Source organism: Hylaeus anthracinus, unplaced genomic scaffold (assembly GCF_026225885.1).
Source record: "Hylaeus anthracinus isolate JK02 unplaced genomic scaffold, UHH_iyHylAnth1.0_haploid 5, whole genome shotgun sequence".
NCBI classification, from domain to species: domain Eukaryota; kingdom Metazoa; phylum Arthropoda; class Insecta; order Hymenoptera; family Colletidae; genus Hylaeus; species Hylaeus anthracinus.
Window position 1 is genome coordinate 11,649,397 of NW_026535322.1, and position 17,939 is coordinate 11,667,335.

The 17,939-nt window shown below is 39.9% G+C and overlaps 1 protein-coding gene across 1 annotated transcript in view; it reads right to left on the reverse strand.

The window, feature by feature from the left end:
• Nucleotides 1-17,939, reverse strand: part of LOC128895247 (B-cell lymphoma/leukemia 11A) — a 77,621-nt gene that overhangs the window by 22,101 nt on the left and 37,581 nt on the right. The window contains exon 2 of the mRNA XM_054157681.1: nucleotides 9,643-10,095. Coding sequence (XP_054013656.1) covers nucleotides 9,643-10,095 — 453 coding nt within the window. The remainder of the gene's footprint in view (nucleotides 1-9,642; nucleotides 10,096-17,939) is intronic.

The window sequence follows — 17,939 nt, forward strand, 5'->3', positions numbered from 1 at the left end:
CACGTTTGCGCCTACGATCAAGCAACCGGTCCGACATTTCTGTCAGTCCAGGTTGTCTAATTCAAGGGGCTAATTTTTGCTAAATTTCGGAATTCTGGCCGATTTTGCATTTTCGTATCAGGAGCACATGATATGCGAAGAGGTGGCACGTCTATGCTTACGGGCAGGCGACCGGCCCGACATATCTGTTAGTATAGGTTGCCTAGTTCAAGGGCCTAATTCTCTGTACTTTTCGTTCATATGTCCTGTGCGAAGAGGTGGCACGAGAAATACATGATACGTATCGAAATTCTGAGGAAGTTGTACATTGTAGTATCAGGAGAACATGATACTCAAAGAAGTAGCATAACTTTTAATTAAATATCGATACTTACCTTTTGTATCAGGAGAACGTAATGTGCGAGTAGGTATCATAATTTTTATTTTCTGCTCAATACTTACCTCTTGTATCAGGAGAACGTAATGTGCAAGCAGGTATCATAATTTTTATTTTCTATTCGATACTTACCTCTTGTATCAGGAGAACGTAATGTGCGAGCAGGTATCATAATTTTTATTTTCTGCTCGATACTTACCTCTTGTATCAGGAGAACGTAATGTTCGAGTTGTTATCATAATTTTTATTTTTTCCTTGAAACTTACCTTTTGTATGAGGAGATCATGATGAGCGAGGAGGTGGCAATAATGGAATTTGGCTCGAATTTTACTTCTGATATTATAAGAACATGATATTCGAAGAACTGGAATAAGTTTTAATTCTAGCTCGAAACGTACCTTTTGTATCAGAGTCACATGAACAAAGAAGAAGTGTACCACTTCTTCGATAGCGAGCCGCGACCCTCGATACAGGTATACGAGGGGTGATCGGTATTATTCGTCGCGAATAATATCGAGAGCTAATGGCTCCTAACTTGCAGTAGGATCTTTAGATATAAAAAGTGCAAAGTGTAAAGTATAATGTGCAAAAGTGTAAAGTGCAAATGTGTAAAGTGTAAAGTCAAAAGTGTAAAGTGTAAAGTGAAATTAGATTTAGATTAGCAGGGACAACATTCAGGAGCCGTAGCTGGTATTAGTAGTCCGCAGTGGGGATGGTTTCTGTGCATTTATCGTTATAAAAATTTGTGCGTATAAGATTTTGGTGTAGTAACAAAAAAATGTTCCGTTACAATTGGGTCTTAGTGCGTCATGAAGCAATGAAGGGGTTTTCTGAGAAAAAAAATGTCCTGTCCGCGGAAAATCATTATGTATGATACAGCAGGTGGCGATTCGCGATCAGTTAGTTTAGTTAGTTAGGAACTTATCGAATGACCTAATATACAGTCAGTCTCATAAGGATTCGTAACCTCTGTATTTATGGAAGAAATTAGTCTACTTTAAATGAATGCTTCATAAATCCAAATCAAATGTATAATTGTAAATATATACATTTGTGAAGTTTATTCATGTAAATATTCGTAATGGAAAATTCATTTGGAAACATGAAGCCTATAATTCAAATCACCTATCGATAATCCCTACGATCTTTCGCCTCAATACAAACGCGAGAAAAGGACCATCCCGCCTAAAACGATTATCCGTACCGAGCCTAACCAAAATTATAAAGAAAATAAATTTATCCATTGTCTGTCACCGCAAGCTTAGAAAAAGATACGTAAAACTCTTCGAGGTGAAGTTGAAAGCAACGAGACTACCGATCAAAGAAGAAAGAAGAGCGTTTAGCCTGCGCAATAAATTCCCATTACGTCCTCCGGTTTGATTCTCCGAGTCGAGGAAGCGCCAAGCGCAAGAATCGTTTACCTCGAGAAGAAAATATTGCCTGCAACCCCAAGAAAGCTACCAGCAAAGGAATATTTGTCCTATTACCCGCGAAACGTCGCGACACTTTTATTCGCCGCTTTGAAAATCCGTTGAACGCGGAGAAAAAGTGTTGCTCGTTTGCGCGGGAGGGAACGCGAATGAAAAAGTATCCGAGGAGGGTCGGCCAGAAATCGGCAAAGCGAAACAAAGCTGGAGGACAGAGAAGATCGCGTCGTATTGGCTTCGTTCGGTGGCTGCGTGTATCACTTTTATGCCATCCTCGTCGACTTCCTTCCGCGAAAGGCAAGAAGCGCGGAAGGGAGGAGGCGAAAGAAGAGGAAGGGCTGCCGCAGGACCTCGAAACCCTGGGATACAACCAATTCGCAAGCAATTCTCGACGCGCCTCGGGCGGTCCGCGAAAGACCAGACCGGACGGGGGCGAGAGAAAGGATCCGGGAGGAAGAGGAGCAGTTTACGAGGGGGTCGTGGAGCCGGCGTTAAAAAAAGAAAACGGAGACGGAAAATCATCCAAGAGAGGAATCCTCGCCCGCGAGAATTAATATTCCAGACAAACGTGACAGATAGATCAAATCTGCATCTCACCGTGGAAGCGGTCTGGTGTCAATTTCGACGGGATTATCGCTTCTTGTCTCGCTTCCTACACCCTCCCGCGCCCTGTCGCAACTTTCTCCCTCTCGATGCAAGGAAGAACCCCGTAAATTGCGTTTGATCGCGTCTGGTCTGGTAGATTTGCCAGTGGGAGACGCGTTCTTGACGTTGGCTTTATATTTGTATCGCGTTTGGTAGCCACGTCAGCTAAAAATGGATGACAGGACTTTTCATTAACCCTTTGAAGGCGGAACGGTCGAAGTTTAACAAAATATCACCTTGTAGAGAATGAAAAGCGGAGCTTTGTTCATGTTTAGAATTTACTCGTACGACGTTTAGTTTTGAAAATAAAAATTGGAATCTTAGAAGTCCTTTTTCCTGAAATTTATATGTAGAAATTGTCTCGTCATGGATCACTCTTACTATTCGTTCTATTTAGTGTAAACTATTTTATATTAACAGTTTGTTCATAGGATGTTTAGTTTCAAAAATAAAAATCGAAACCTTAGAAGTCCTTTTTTCTGAAAATGTAGAAATTGTCTCGTCATGGATCACTCTTACTATTCGTTCTGTTTAGTGTAAACTATTTTATATTAACAGTTTGTTCATAGGATGTTTAGTATCAAAAATAAAAATCGGAACCTTAGAAGTCCTCTTTTCTGAAATACATATGTAGAAATTATTCTCTCCCCAAATAAGATTATACTATTGCAGTAAATAACAGAATAATTACAATAATCCCTTACAAAATTTCTTTAACCGATCCACTACAAGTGGGAATTGAGTGAATCGTTGATAAGCGTCGTACAGTCACGTGTTGTGATGTTTATGGAACGAAGTATACGAAAAAGGAAAGAAAAAATTGAAGTATATATTCGAAATTGATCGCTGTGATAATTTCAAAACAACTTGCACTGCATTCACTTTGATACTCGCTGCCTATCGTCATCAATATTTTCATTGGTTATTAGAGAACCATTCAATTAAAACATACACGTTATCTTCTAAACAAAACTAAAATTATTTAACAAAACATCCATACATAAACACGTGCTCTGAAAGTTACCCGGACCAATAGAATGTTAAACATGTCATCCATTCAAACAAATCCCACCCCCTCAAAATGTCATTTACCCCCAAATTTTCTCGCTACTTCCAATAAATTCTGCATATGTAAACCATCCCGAAATTTCCCCTCCAGCCTCCAATCGTGGTTCCTCTAGAGCGGAGATAAACCGACGAATTTCGATCGCTGGTAGAAAGGAAAGCCACTAAAAAGCCCTGGATAAAGGGAGGTTCCCCCTGCTCCGCCGTGCGTGCCGGCCTCTGCTCCACGGTACGCTCTACCTGGACGCATGCGACGAGACCGGACTAGATACACCGTTGCACACTTCCACGGGGATTCACACGCACGGGCCAGCGTGCTCTCGGCTCGTGCACACCACGTGGCCACACAATGGGGACGATTCTAATTGGGCTTTTCGACGTGGTCGGTCGATAACGAAAAAAAGAAAAAAACACGACAAAAAAGGCGTCGAAAGGGGGCTTATCCGTGGAACAACCCCGACGAGTCCGAGGGATGCGTTCCGTTTCGCTCTTTCACGGTGGATACGGATGGGGTTAACTCGCGAACGCGTATGGGTACATGGAGGGGTCCGCGGAAACGGGTTTCGCGGACCGTGATGAAATTTTAAAGAGACACCCGGTCGAGCACGCGCCTGTACGCGGGATCAACAAGCTGTTACGTAATTATGATCGTTTGCATTAATCACCGGGTTCCTCTGAAGCGAGAGGCCTGCGGTTTCGTCGCGACGCGAGCGTCAACCCTTCGGGGGCGCCAATGGTTTCCATAAGCGACTATGAAATGCTTCTGCTTGTAAATAGTATGCATGCGAGAGGGGGCGAGTGGTGTAGTAATGTTCTTTGGTCGACACTCGCGATGGAGGAGGGGATGGAAATTTCTCAACCTGGAGGACTGGTAGGCGAAATTTGATCGTACTGATTTGGTAAGACCGAACGCACTCGGGTGCAACCGATCAGTTTCAAACCACTCTGAGTAGGTAAAACAAAGAGCGCAAACAGTTTGCAACACTAATTTCAAATCGGTTAGGCCGTGTGCGATCGTCCTAACTAGTAATCGAGTTATCATCGATGATCTAACAATTTTGGTTTCCGAAAGCATTGTACAAAAACGTTCGCGGTATCTAGTTTTCTAGCTGGTATCTTTGCTCTGTCACCTGTGCTCTCACCGAGGGTGTAGGGAGTCACGATTAAATCTCGCCCGGAAAGAAATCTACCGAGACCGTCTGAGGCTTCGGGCGAGGAATTTTCAAAAGCCCCGGTCGCCTGATAAAATTATTATCCGAGGCAAACCTTCGCGAGCTTCCCTATAATCGTCGCTTTCGAACGAGAGACAATTAAGACTCAACGAGCCTTGAGCACCCAGGGGGTCGCTCCACCGAACGTAATAATATTTACAAAAGTGAGAAGACGCTAATTGTAAGAAGGGAAACAGAGGAGACCGCCAGTGATTCTCATCGAGACGTTCCTCGACGATTTCCCTGCGTTCTCTTCCTTTCTCTCGCCGTCTTGCTCTCTGCGATGCAAAACAGGTCGCCGCGTCAATTTGCACAGGTAAGTACTGGAGTTAAGAATCTCAAAGGCTGGTGCTTTCAATTCATCAAGGGCGTCATGCTGCATGAATTTCGTTTGAGGCCAGCGCCCGTTTCTTTGAAGTTAATCGGAGTAAACCGCCGCGATCGCGGTGTCGATTCGTCGCGACGAGTGGGTGCGAAATTAAAGCCATCCTCTTTTTATAACCATGACTCCCTATTGTGCCGACAGACGTTTCGGCTCGACACCTCGACTCCTAGCTCGAGGACTCGCTTACGATATATTTATTCGTTTCGACGAATTGCTCGAAATCTTGCACTTAATAACAAAGGAGTAAAAAGTAGAGGAGCGCACTGGTATCTGGTTGTTCAAGACGATAATATAAAAATCGTCGGTTAACTCGACGATATCAAATAGAGTTGGACATAGTTGGTTCGAATTACTGTAAAGAATGGAGCTTATTATTTTATTGAATATCGTTTCTTTCGTCTTTACTGTGCAACTAGACAAACTCTTTTATTTTTTTCTAAAAGCAACTGTTTTTACAGCATACATAGGTAAAATTACAAGCCATTAGTACACAGTCATGACTGCATCATTGTCTATTAGTATCAATGCACATGTGCTTACTTTATAAGTATATTAGGATGCTACAACACATAAAATTGAAAGAATAAAACGTCACACTGAACTGCGAAAATAGCTAAGGGAATTGCTTTCATAAAACCCCAAAATTCTTCAAGAAAGGTATCCAGAAATATCCAGATCGTTAGAAACAGGTTACAAGTACAAATGAAGAACGTGTAATATATTTATTCACATACATCATTCGATAACTGTCGCGACACCTAACAATGCGACACTTATTGGCTCTTAACTTCACTTATTATTATTAACTTCACTTATTAACTCTTTTTTCACTAGTAACTAGAGATGTGAAACTCTTTTATTTCTTCACATACATCATTCGATAACTGTCGCGACATCTAACAATGTGACACTTAGTGACTCTTAACTTATTAACTTCACTTATTAACACACTCTACGTATTTGTAAATAATGAATTTGATGAACACTTAACGAAATCGTTGGACTATCCGAATATTACTGCTCTTACACCCCTAAAAGTCGTAAGTTGGCTCGGGAAAACGAGTAGGTGCAATGAACTAAGATGATCCGTGCGCGAGACTCGTGACAAGATCTTCGCATGTTTACACGCCAACAATTCATGTAATTACTGTAGCTGTAAGGATATTCGCGGCGGTCATTACTGCGCTTTGTAAGAGGTGTTCTGTTCGAAAGTTTGTTGTTCCGGAGAAAAGGCAAGACGACATCTAATTGCTCCTCTCGACGAGAACTACTCTTTCGAAATTCTTATAAATCGCTATATTTTCTTTGAATCTTCAATGTTCTTCATTATACATGTTTTTACTGCGTTACAGTTTGTTTTAATTGCCACTCATAATAGTACAAGTAGAAATTAATTGTGTGTCCCTTTGAAGTTATCATTCATTGTGCTCATTTGTGTGAAGCAATCTGTGTGTTTTATTATATATTCATATTTTGTTTTGCTTGCCACTCATTATAGTAAATGTAGAAATTAATTGTGTGTCCCTTTTGAAGTTATCATTCATTTCTGCAGCGGGTCATGCAATTCTTAATGTTGCCTCAGTCATACATTTCAAAGGTGTACATATAGTTGTAAACACAAAATGTCGAAGCAATCTGATTCTTCTATTACTACGAAAGTTGGCACTTTAATGTATCATAACGACGACTAAATATTTCTTCTTAAACAGCAGTCACAAATGATCGAATTTAGAGGCACATAATTAATAAAGCAATCTGATTCTTCTATTACTACGAAAGTTGGCACTTTAATGTATCATAACGACGACTAAATATTTCTTTTTAAAGAGCAGTCACAAATGATTATTTCTTCACATACATCATTCGATAACTGTCGCGACATCTAACAATGTGACACTTAGTGACTCTTAACTTATTAACTTCACTTATTAACACTCTACGTATTTGTAAATAATGAATTTGATGAACACTTAACGAAATCGTTGGACTATCCGAATATTACTGCTCGTACACCCCTAAAAGTCGAAAGTTGGCTCGGGAAAACGAGTAGGTGCAATGAACTAAGATGATCCGTGCGCGAGATCATCTTATTACAAGCTATAATAAAATAGAGATGTTTTTCGAGTCCGATAAAATTCCACTCCGTTAAACGCGAAAGGGGCCCATTAAAATAAATTCGAAAATAATTGGAAACAGTTTAACGATGTCCAGAATGAAACTGTTGAGAAAGGAAACGGCTGCACTTTGCAAAAGCAAAGGGCGGAAGTTGAAGTGTAATTTCGAACGAGCTTTCGAGCTGTATAGCCGACGTCGTTCCGGTGTGGACCTTTGCGCGTTAAGCTCTTCGAAATATGACAATGTGGCTACCGATAAAAAGGGGTCACATCGAGGGGGGAGGAGACTATGGGGGCAGGTTCACCCCAATTCCCGAGCGTGCTCTTTAAATTCAAAAATCGAATCCACCGCTGGCATTGTTCGTGCCCGTTGAACCAACGATCGACATCAGATGGCAGCCCGTAACTGTACTTTAAAACTCTCTATTTTTTCTCTCTCTTTTTCTCCGTCGCTCCGTCCCCTCAGCTGGCGAATCCGATAGCGGAATTATAAGATCTCGTCAGAATTCGAGTTTGAAGACGATTTTACTTTGAACGACTCGAGAGGGTTTGTATATTCATTAATTTGATCGGGAGAGAAAAAGATTCATGGTAAAGCACAAAATAAGGATAAACGTGCATACAGTCTGTCCTATAAATATTCGTACCATCTGTGCCTACGTTTTCAAACAGATTTTTCATTATAAATATAAAATTGTGTAAAATTTATTTGTGCACGTAATTATAACGAAACATTTCTTTGAAAATATCAAACCTATAGTTTAATTTATAGAAACTTCTGCGATTAATACAGAGGGTAGGTACATACTTATGGTACATACTTATGGGGCTGACTGTACGTGCATCTATGTGTAAATAATTAACGAAATGAATTTTAGACGAACGTCATAAAAATACTTGTTTGAAGATATTAGCAATACGCTTTTAGCAGAGTTGAACTTTTGGGGTAATTTTTCTCAACTATTTCTAATCTTCTAAGGGGGGACTCTAGTGCATAATTTTAAGAAAATTAATTTTTTTTTGCATTTTCTTCAACTACATGTTATTGAAAACATGTCTGTGTAAGGAATTTATCAAATGCTTAAAATTGAATTGATAAGAAAATCTATAAACGAGCTTCTTTCGAAGCTGGGTTTATAGAAAACGTTTATTTTTTACTTCTTATAATCTCTGACAGGACTTCTTCAAAAAGAACGTAAGGATGTGGAACTTAACATCAAAGTTGACAAATATCATGTTTTCTTCTTCTTTTAAAAAGCAATATCTAAATTAAATTAAATCAATCTCCAAAAAACGTTGGTCCTAAAGCTTCGTAGAATATGAAAGTCGCGACTCGCGTTTGTTGCCGGAACACACGCACTTTATTTATAGAGTTCGCCTTGACTCGCGAGACCTAGCGCAGAACTCGAAGCTGAATATGTCAAAACATAGCGACGACTCTTTGCTAGAGCACACGCCTCGACGAAACTCCATTTCCTCGAATATAAAATTGCGACTGATAAACCAGGAGAGCCAGGAATTATCGAATGCTCCCACGAGTAAATTATATAAATATCCCTCAATTACGCAAAATTGAAATGTCGTAAAATGTAAAATGTTAAAACTCCAATTTAGCTCTCGAAATTTTGAGAATTTGCACACCGAACGTTAAGCTAGAACGTCGCAGTCCAGGTTGGGTCAGTGTGCGGGTTTTTCCAAATTCCAAAGAACTGGTCAGCAATTAAGGCCCTGAATGGTGTTGGAAAGCAACGACATAAAGGACACGCGTCCGTATACTGGGGGGAAAACCAACTCTTGGCGACCTTGCTTCTGACGTGAGAATATCCACCGTGACATTTGTCGTATCACTTGCTTCTGTATTCTCGTCAAAATTTACGAATTCTACTCAGATTTCTATTCAATAACACTCAGCCTTTAAAACTAATTATTGAAGTCTCTCAAAGTGAAAAGCTTTGTCACCCATATCAGGGTGGCGTTCAACGTGTTAACCCTTTCAGACCTGAATTATTTTCTTTCACTAATGTGACTTAATTTTTACAGTCAACTTGGACTAAAATTACAGAGGGTACGAATACTTATGGGGCTGAGTCTACGTGTACGTATGTGTAAATAATTAACGAAATGAATTTTACACGAACGTCATAAAAATACTTGTTAGAGGATATTAACAAAATGCTTTTGGCGTGATGCAGAGGATATTAACAATATGCTTTTAGAGAGATCAAAAAATAAACTCCTGATACTGTAATTTTCGAGGAAAACTTTCTTCGTGTACCCGAATAAGGCCATTCGCTCTAAACGATTCAAAATCAATTAAACGATAGTAATTTTAAAATTTTGCGTCCTGGATCGTGGTCGCCAGGTCTGAAAGGGTTAAAGCGGGTCGTTGCGGATAAGGATCGAATCTCGATGGACTCACCAGAATTGACTGTGTTCGTGTCCGCGTCCACGGACTCCGTTTTCGGTTTCTTGGGTAGGTCCTCTTTGTCTTCGTCGGAGGGGTCCGTCCTTCTTTTGGGCGTCGAGCTGGCGCTAGCTTTCAGCTCGATCGGGCTTCCTGCATCCGGTCCCGAGCCCTGAGGCGTCGGAGGGCTCTCGAGTCTGCCCCCCGCCCTCTTGTTGATGGGCGCGGATATGCTGGGCACGGAGTTGAGCTTCGAGTCCTGATCGACAGCCTTCAACGCTAGAGCGTCCTCCGGATCGGAGTCCTCCGGCGCGGCCGTCGCCGACGGACTGTGGCAGCCCTGAAGCGTGCTGCGACAGTGGTTGACCTTGTGCTCGATGAACCGCACGATCTCGCCGAGGGGGTAGGACGCCCTGCAACCCCCGCATTGGACGGTGTCTGGGGATGTGGTACCTTGCGAGGTTTCCGCTGGAAACGATACAAAACGATTTTAATATAAATAATATAATATAATAATATAAATATAAATGTAAATTATAATATAATAATATTAATATAAATCATTAATATCGTTTTTAAGATCGTTATTTATCGGGTTAAAATGGGAATAAGAAACGAACGTATGGGATATTTTGTTGGAGGTACTTTTAGTATAGCGAGATGGGTTATTATTTCATCTTTGTCGCTTTTTAATTCAGAATTGTACCTTGTGTCATTTTGGAGAACAATTTTACAGTTGTTTTATATAATTAGGAAATAGAATAGTATAGTCTTTGAGATAATGTTTCAAATAATGTTATCTCAAAAGTGATTACATTTCGGAGAACAATTTTACAATTATTTCAAATAATTATAAAATAAACGTTCTTCGAGATAATCTTTCAAATAAACTTATTTCAAAAATGATTACATTTCGGAGAACAATTTTACAATTATTTCAAATAATTATAAAATAGATGTTCTTCGAGATAATCTTTCAAATAATATTATCTCAAAAGTGATCACATTTCGAAGAACAATTTTATAATTGATCACAGGTACGAGAATAATTGTGAAATGAAGTAAGGCGTTGGAAATGATATTATAAATAACATCACGCCAAAAGTGCTCAGGTTTGCTAAGTTCTCTATAATTTTGGTATCATTTTTCGAACTGATGGAGATGTACCAATGAGAGACTAGGTTATACTTCGAGGAAGGATAGAGTAATCGTGTTACTAATTGAATATGTTATTTTAGAAATGATACGTGTGACATTTCTGATAAGTTTGAGTCAGACATGCGACGGAAATTAGATTTTCCATCCAAGTAATACATAATGGAGGAAGATTCAAATGGAGACACGGTTTTTTCACGGGCTCTTCGAATCAGCATTAATGGAAGAGAACCTAATGACTTTATTTTTCTAAATTATTATCTTTTATCGAAATAATAACAAGCAAAGTATCAATATAAAAATAAACAGACTAAAGCAATCTGTTATAAAATAACAAAACAAGCAATATTTGTAACTGAAGGAGAGTAGGGAGGAATCTGACACCGTGGGTCACTTTCCTCAAGTCCTTCGTCTTCGCTTTTCTTTTCACATGTGGGTATACTTTTGCTCGTTTTACGCAAAGGTACACATGGTCTCGTGAAACTAAACAGATCCTCCTGTCTAAGGATATGGACACTTCAAGTCTCTCTTCTTCTTGTCCACGACCACCCAAGAAACTTCACAGTAATGGAATATCGTATGGCATCGCTCGTGTCCTTATACTACATATATTTAATGAAAAATTGTCTTATATTTAGCCAATGATTTTAGATGACTTGGAAAATTCATCTACTATTTTTTCATTTTTTTTCATCTACACTTTTTCCATCAATTAGCTCGCACAAAACTTTCTTACTCATAATAAATGTAATTCTAATTATTCTCAATAAATACAAATCACGTGTATTCCTAAAATATGAATAAATCCGCGTGCAATACCTCGTGCAAAAATTTCTTCTGTATTTAAGCAAACAAAAAATCCCTAAAACTGGAAGCTCCAGCCTAGAATACCTCCAAAAATACTTCACTCAAATTTCTCCTAAATTTCCTAGCAACCTTACACATACTTCTCATCAAATTTCTCACAACAACACAAATAAATTTGCCCCTGTAACAAATAAAATTTACTCTCTGGAACGTCCCTGTAAAACTACCGGGCGTACGCAATCGCAGTCCAGCGAAGATGACGCAAAAGTCTCTCGACATTAGACAAAGCAAAAATTTACAAGTCAACGGTCTTCCCAAGCTCGCGGCTATTGCTCAATATTTCCGCAAGCGATCTCGCCAATTAAACGCGTATAAATTCGTACCCACGATCCCGCGAGCTCGCGCGAAAGGGAAATTTAGTTAGCCCGCGCCCTCCCCCTCGCGTGGAAAGCGTTAGCGGCTGATATAGAGATCTAATTTCCTTCTACGCAGCTCTTATAATTCACCGTCGGCTCGAGGGGGCTAAGGTCCCGGGGTCAGCCGCAGACGTAACAATTCACTTTTAAGTGTCCTCGAGCAGACCTCCTGGCGGTGATCCCCGCCGCCGTTCCTCGCCTTCTTCCTTATAGTTCGGAACGTCGCCATTAACATAGAGATTGGCAGGAGTTTCATACATCGATCTCTTCCCTCCGCCAGTCAAGTATCCATATCCATTCGGATAGGACTGCCAGGGCCGCGTAAAAACAAGAGAACCGTCTACCCATAGTTCCGCGCCTATTGTTCCTCCTCGTCCTCGTCCTTCGCGTTTCAACCCTCCGCCCTCCTTGCAGACGTTCCAGGCGAACGTGACTTCGTCCTTTTATTCCCTACGACGTCTCCTATCATCCGTCTAGCCGTTCCTCGACCGGGATCGCCGGGATGCAGGGGAGTAATTGCAGCCTATCTTTTGGTAAAAATTTCTTTGGACGCGGAGAAAGAGAAATTAGACATTCGAATGTAAATAGGAACCATCGGATGACGGCTTGCACGAGGAGAACGGTGGTTTTTTCGTTGGGGTAATTTGTTTCGAAACGAGGGATTCGAGTTTTCTAAGAGAATAAGGTTTATAGTGTAGATCGCAACACTGCAACCTCTAATGCACTACGATATCAATCTTTCGGTAAAAGTGTTTTATTTGGTGTGAAGAAAAATTAAAAATTACAAATGGATGTGTATGATGTTGGGTGATGTCATTGGATTTTTTTACGAATAAGACGTTGGTTTCCACGCTATACATGTAAATTGATGTTAAAGAAGAGAAGGTACATATTTACTTGCGGTAAAATTCTTTTATGGGATGTGACGTGAAGAGAAATTAAAAATTACAAAAGAAAGCGTATGATATTGGGCGATGTCATTGGATTTTTGACGAATAAGACGTTGGTTTTCACGTTATAAATGTAAATTGATGTTAAAGAAGAGAAGGTACATATTTACTTGCGGTAAAATTCTTTTATATGGAGTGTGAGATGAAGATTAATTAAAAATTACAAATGAAAGCATATGACATCTGACCGTGTCATTCATTATTTGATTGCAACTAATGTCTTCAAACTAATGCATATACCAATTTTTCTTTTGAATTTATATACCACCATAAGTCTTTATCAATGTCAAAATCAGAAATGATCAATGTTCCTATAGAAGGTTAATAACACGCACACTTGAGTTTCGAATAGATCATCTTCCCAAAAATCGAAAATCCACCACCCAGGTCAGCGACTCTTCTGGGAAACCCTCCCCCTAAATACAGCTTTTGGTAAATTCTTGGCTGCGCCATTGCGACCGTTCCACCCTGTATCCCCGCGATTTGCTACGTGTATATATACGTCCCACGTTCTGTTCATCCCTTTCGGTGTTTTCGCCGATGCGCGGACACCGTTCGATTCTTTCGGGGCGGAGTTTCGATTGACCACTGGCCAGCGCGCAAACGCAACCCCTGTTGACCGCGATGGCACGTTCTGTTTAAACTTCCATCAATCTTGCATTCTTGGGTTGAATGTTAGGATAGTTTAACCTTTCTTAGGTTAAACACTGCAACTTTTGCAAATTTCCTTTCTGCGATGAAATCCTCTGCGAAGTATACCTCTCGCACGCAATCGTTAACAAGTGTAAGAGCACGTAAATTTGTATTCTCAGGTCAGAGGTCGGGTTAGGTTGACTTTTTTTAAGTTGAACGCTGCAATTTTCTGTTTTACGATGAAAGCACACCTCGCAATCGTTAGCAGTTCCAAGAGAAAATAAATTTGTATTTGTATTTGTAATTTTTCCTTTACACATCTTGCATACGCAACTTAAACGATTTTAATTTGTATCGATTTAATAATATCCACAGCTGAATTTCGCATAGATCCTCTTGCTAACATTTCAATTTTCATCTAACGTTTATTACTCAAAGGATCGACAACTCGAATTTTTCAGTAGAAGGGAAAGGTTTCATCGGGAATTTTTGTTCCCAAAGAAAGAGTGGCATAAAAAAGGTCCAAGCAAAACAAGCCTTCGTCCTTCTAAGCGAGAGCGTTTCGAATTCCCCTGTCGGAGGAAAGAGTATACCTGAGAGGAACAGGAAGCGAGATAAGTGCGCCGCGCGCGTGGATTGAACGAGACAATTGCGTTCTTCGGGACCGAACGGTAGATTTTAATCGTCTATTCAAGATCGACGAGAGAAAGGAGTCCATCGAAACCATTGATGGACAACAGGCGAAGTACAGGAGAAAGATTCCACCAAAATTCGAAAGCTGAGAACGATGCGGAGGAAATTGGCTGTGAATGCACTTAGGGGTTCGTTATTTTACTATGATTCGGAAGATCTTGGTTAGAATCGGGAGAGTGTGTGTCTACAAAAATATAATATCAAGAAAAAAAAGAATTAATAAAGTACTGGGCTGTGAAGTACTGGAGCTGCCAGTGACATCAAAGATAATGGAGCTTGATGAAGTCTTACAGGATTTTATTTATAGAGGAATACAGTTTTGTCGAAAATTATAAGACAATAACTTTGATAGATTATCAGAAAGAGGATAATTAATCTAACAGTTCACAAACATGCAACATTCAGTAAATATTAAGATATTAGGCCTGAATTCTTACAAACTTCTATTTATAGATTATATAAGTAAAATATAAGACAGTTAGATATAATATTATAAGGCAGTAACTTCCATAGACTGCCAAAAAGACATTTAACCTAACAATTCACAAATCTGCAACATTCAACAAACAAGCAATGATATTGGGCCTGAATTCTTACAGTCCTCTACTTATAGAGAAACACATTTACAACTCTAGTGTTACGAGACAATATAACTTTCATTGGCTATCAGAAAGAAAATAATTTAGTCAATACTTTACAATCCTGCAACACGTAGTAAACATACTAAGATATTGGGCCTGATGTCTTACAGGCCTCAATTTGAAGAAGCAATTATACCTAGCATTATAAGATAACAACCTCCATAGACTGTCAAAAGGAGAGTAATCAATTTACCAGTTCACAAACCTACAACATCCAACAAACATACAAAGATATTGGGCCTGAATTCTCACAGATCTACCTACAGAAGAAGACATACCAATTGCCTTTAAAAACTTTGATAAACTACCAGAGAAAGAACATTAAACCTAATACTTCACAATTTTGCAACACTCAACAAACATACCAAGACATTGGGCCTGAATTCTCACAGACTTCTATCTACAAAAGAATGCAATTATATCAAGTATAACCGTATAATATTACCTTTGAAAATCATGGAAAACTATCAGAAAAGGAAGAAAATGCACAAAACTATCAAAAACTGTGCAACGACGAACCGTCCTCGATGGTTGAGGAAAGCCATGGAGGACGAGGAGGGAAAAAACCGCTGGACGGAAAAGGAACGGAGACACGAAGGCCCCTGAATGGACTACAGGGTCCGTTATTCGCCTACGATTCAAAAGCGCTCGGTTAGAAACAAGAGACGCGCGACCGGTCGTTAACGACAATGGGCTTTTGTTTTTTCGGGGGCAGATGTTGGACCAGTGGAGCTGGCGACGGGTACGAGAGACCCGCTACCCCTGTTCACCGTTCCAGGGGCCCCAAAGCACGAAGGTGAGCGAAGGAGGAACCGACACGTGTCTCCTCGTCACTTTGTGGATCTTTCGCGCACGCGCGCCTCCCGATGGGGCCCCGTGTGTCTTCCTTGTAACCTGTCCCCGCGAACCGGTCCCAAACAGACACGCGCGCAGATATCCTAGGGCACTCGTCTCGTTTGGCTTCCTGCTTCGGGCCCAGTTCAGTTTGTTGCGAAATTAAGAACGCTGGGTCTTCCGTAGGTTCTTCTGTGGGATGTTAGTTTGATGTTTGAGGACTGTCAGGCCTTGGGACCAGGGAATCAGTGATTTGATATCAATATTGGGCCCTTAAAATAATTTAAGGGTGACGAGGAACGCTTTTAACCTTTGAGGCCCCCACCATGTTTTCATTATTTACGAACAAAATATTGAAACAAAATACTGAAACATGATTCAAATTTTCGGCCTTACCATTCCTTCTCAGCTACATTGTTAATATTTGGACACCGTTAGACCAATTAATAAACGTTAGAAAAATAAGATGTTCTTCCTAATCACCCAACATAGTTGTTGGAAGGCTAGAAACATTTTATTAGATATCGAACAACCATGTATAAAGGGAAAGGCACAAAATGAACTACAAGAATCCTAACAAAGTAATAGAAATTCCGTTTGTTGCGAAAGTAAGAACGCTGAGTCTTCTGTAGGCTCTTCTGTGGGATATTAGTTTGATGTTTGGAAACTGGCCCTGGGCCCAGAGATGGGCCTTTGAATATTTTCGTAGATTTATTCGTTTGCATTTCGTTCGTTTGTTAGTTAGATTGTATCAGTGTATTTGTATGATTGTATGTGAGAATCTGAGAAGTGAATCAGTGATTGAATTTCAATATTGGGCCCTTAAAATAATTTAAGGGTGAAGGAAACGCGTTTCACCACATCTGCATTATTTACGAATAAAATATTGAAACAAAATACTGAAACATGATTCAAATTTTCGGCCTTACCATCCCTTCCCAGCTACATTGTTAAATATTTGGACAGCGTTAAACCAAATAATAAACGTTAGAAAAATAAGATGCTCTTCCTAATCACCGAGCAAAGTTGTCGAAAGGCTAGAAACATTTTATTAGAATATTGAACAACCATGTATAAATGGAAAGGCACAAAATGAACTACAAGAGACCTAACAAAATAATACAAATTAATTAGCAAAATGTAACGTTTCGAAGTTTTCTTTCTATTTACCCCATTTTAAAGTCCTGTCTCTCAAATAATTATTTCAGTATCTCATATTCGTTGCTCCTCATTCGTTCTAAATCTATTATATAAATATACGAATCATTATATATCTATTTATGCATCTTTCCTCTGAAGAATGCTCCATATGGTTTATTTACATTCCCAATTACATTTTTAGATCGATCAGTTTTATTTTATTCCTCCTCAATTAGACTTCTGAAAACGTCGTGCCCCGAAGATTGCATTGTTCCCTCGCGCAGGTCCTTAATTTCCTTGTTTTTCATTCGATTCCTCCCGATTACTCGTCTGGCATAAACACAGAGAACCCAGCAGGGGGGTGAAAGTGGCCACGAGTGGGAGTATCGTCTACGGGGGAGGAGGGAAACCGCGAATAGCCGAGAAAAGATAACATAAAAATACAATATTGCCCCGCGAATGTAAGTTGGATTGCTTACAAATTGGCCCATACATCTGTAATGCCTCGATCACCGGTACCCGCGTGGCTCCCTTATTGCGAGAGACTTCGTAATTTCCATCTACGAGTGGGGCAGATACGTATGGGAATCGCTGGAGGAAACGTCTCGCTCTTGAGCTTGTTAGTCCTCCACATTAATTTTCTTTCCTCCGCTCTACGACAGCAAACGTCCTAGCCAGAGGATCGACGATATCCACCCCCCACCTCCCACCCCCATTACTCACGATGCTTTCGATATTAAATCGTTAATCACCTCGTTTTAATAATTCCCACCCTCGACGATCTTCCTTAACACGGAAAAATTGGAAATTTGGAAATCGATTAACTCCAATTATCGTGAATACTATGTAAATAATAATCTAGAGACTATCCTAGAGACGAAGTAATTTTCTAATAAGAAAAATAAATACAGTACATCACTGCAGATTTTGTGCATTTATGATTTTAATGAATAGAACGAACAGATGATAAACATAAAGAAAAGTATGCGCCCTTATGTAGAATGAAATAACAATATTATTATATAAATTGTACATTGTGTATA